Here is a 1,020-nt window from a genome sequence, read left to right as displayed (position 1 = left end):
CAGGTGTATAGGGTCAGGTGTATAGGGCCAGGTGTATAGGGCAAGGTGTGTAGGGCCAGTTGTGTAGGGCCAGGTGTATGGGGCCAGGTGTGTAGGGCCAGGTGTATAGGGCCAGCTGTATAGAGCCAGGTGTGTAGAGCCAGGTGTATATGACCAGGTGTGAAGGCCAGGTGTATAGAGACTTTGTATACATCCAATACATTAACCCACAGCGTCACCTTACACACTCACACCTGAACCTTACCTGCAGGGGGTCTCGAGAGTCCTCCCCCCGAGATACACACCGTCGCCCTACGGCTCACAAACTCAGGTATACACCAGGTACACTCTACGTATACCCCAAGATATACTAAAAGGTATACTCCGCGAGCATTTAGGCGTCGACCGTCGACTTAAGAGAGGATGCTGGAAGTCACAAAAGAGAGGTCAGGGAACAATGCTGTGAAGGGAAGGGAAAGGGAAGGGGGGTAATGGGAGAGGTAAGGGGGCCCCCTCCCACACTCTCCCACAGGTGAGGGAGGGGCAAGCGCTAAGCCAGGTGGGCGCGGACAAAGTTACCGGGGCCGCCGGCGTTAATGGTCGTTCGGGATAAAGACACGGACGTGATTCGTCGACAGTGAACCAACAGCCAATTTCACAGCTGGCGATCAGCATCCGTCACTGTGATGAGCGACGCGTGGACGTAGACCACTGCGGTACAGGACCCCATAGGTTGGTCTACTGGTCGTACGTTCAGAGTTCGCTCTAGTTAATAGAGCAGTCTTGGAGTATATTGATACTAGAGCAGCTATGGAACTTAGGCGCACTAGAGCAGCTATGGAACTTAGGCGCACTAGAGCAGCTATGGAACTTAGGCGCACTAGAGCAGCTATGGAACTTAGGCGCACTAGAGCAGCTATGGAACTTAGGCGCACTAGAGCAGCTATGGAACTTAGGTGCACTAGAGCAGCTATGGAACTAAGGCACACTAGAGCAGCTATGGAACTTAGGCGCACTAGAGCAGCTATGGAACTTAGGTGC

The 1,020-nt window shown here is 53.3% G+C and overlaps 1 protein-coding gene across 1 annotated transcript in view; it reads right to left on the bottom strand.

Annotated features, from left to right (window-relative positions):
- Window positions 1–647: 647 nt before the first annotated feature.
- LOC138368839 (putative uncharacterized protein ENSP00000383309) overlaps window positions 648–1,020 on the bottom strand; it is a 1,896-nt gene continuing 1,523 nt past the window's right edge. Inside the window, exon 1 of the mRNA XM_069331547.1 lies at window positions 648–1,020. This exon is cut by the window's right edge and continues 1,523 nt beyond it. Within this exon, the coding sequence (XP_069187648.1) occupies window positions 648–1,020 (373 nt within the window).

The sequence above is a fragment of the Procambarus clarkii genome, chromosome 26, assembly GCF_040958095.1.
Source record: "Procambarus clarkii isolate CNS0578487 chromosome 26, FALCON_Pclarkii_2.0, whole genome shotgun sequence".
Taxonomy (NCBI): Eukaryota; Metazoa; Arthropoda; class Malacostraca; order Decapoda; family Cambaridae; genus Procambarus; species Procambarus clarkii.
The sequence above is the reverse complement of the archived record's forward strand: the minus strand, read 5'-3'. Positions and strand labels throughout refer to the sequence as shown.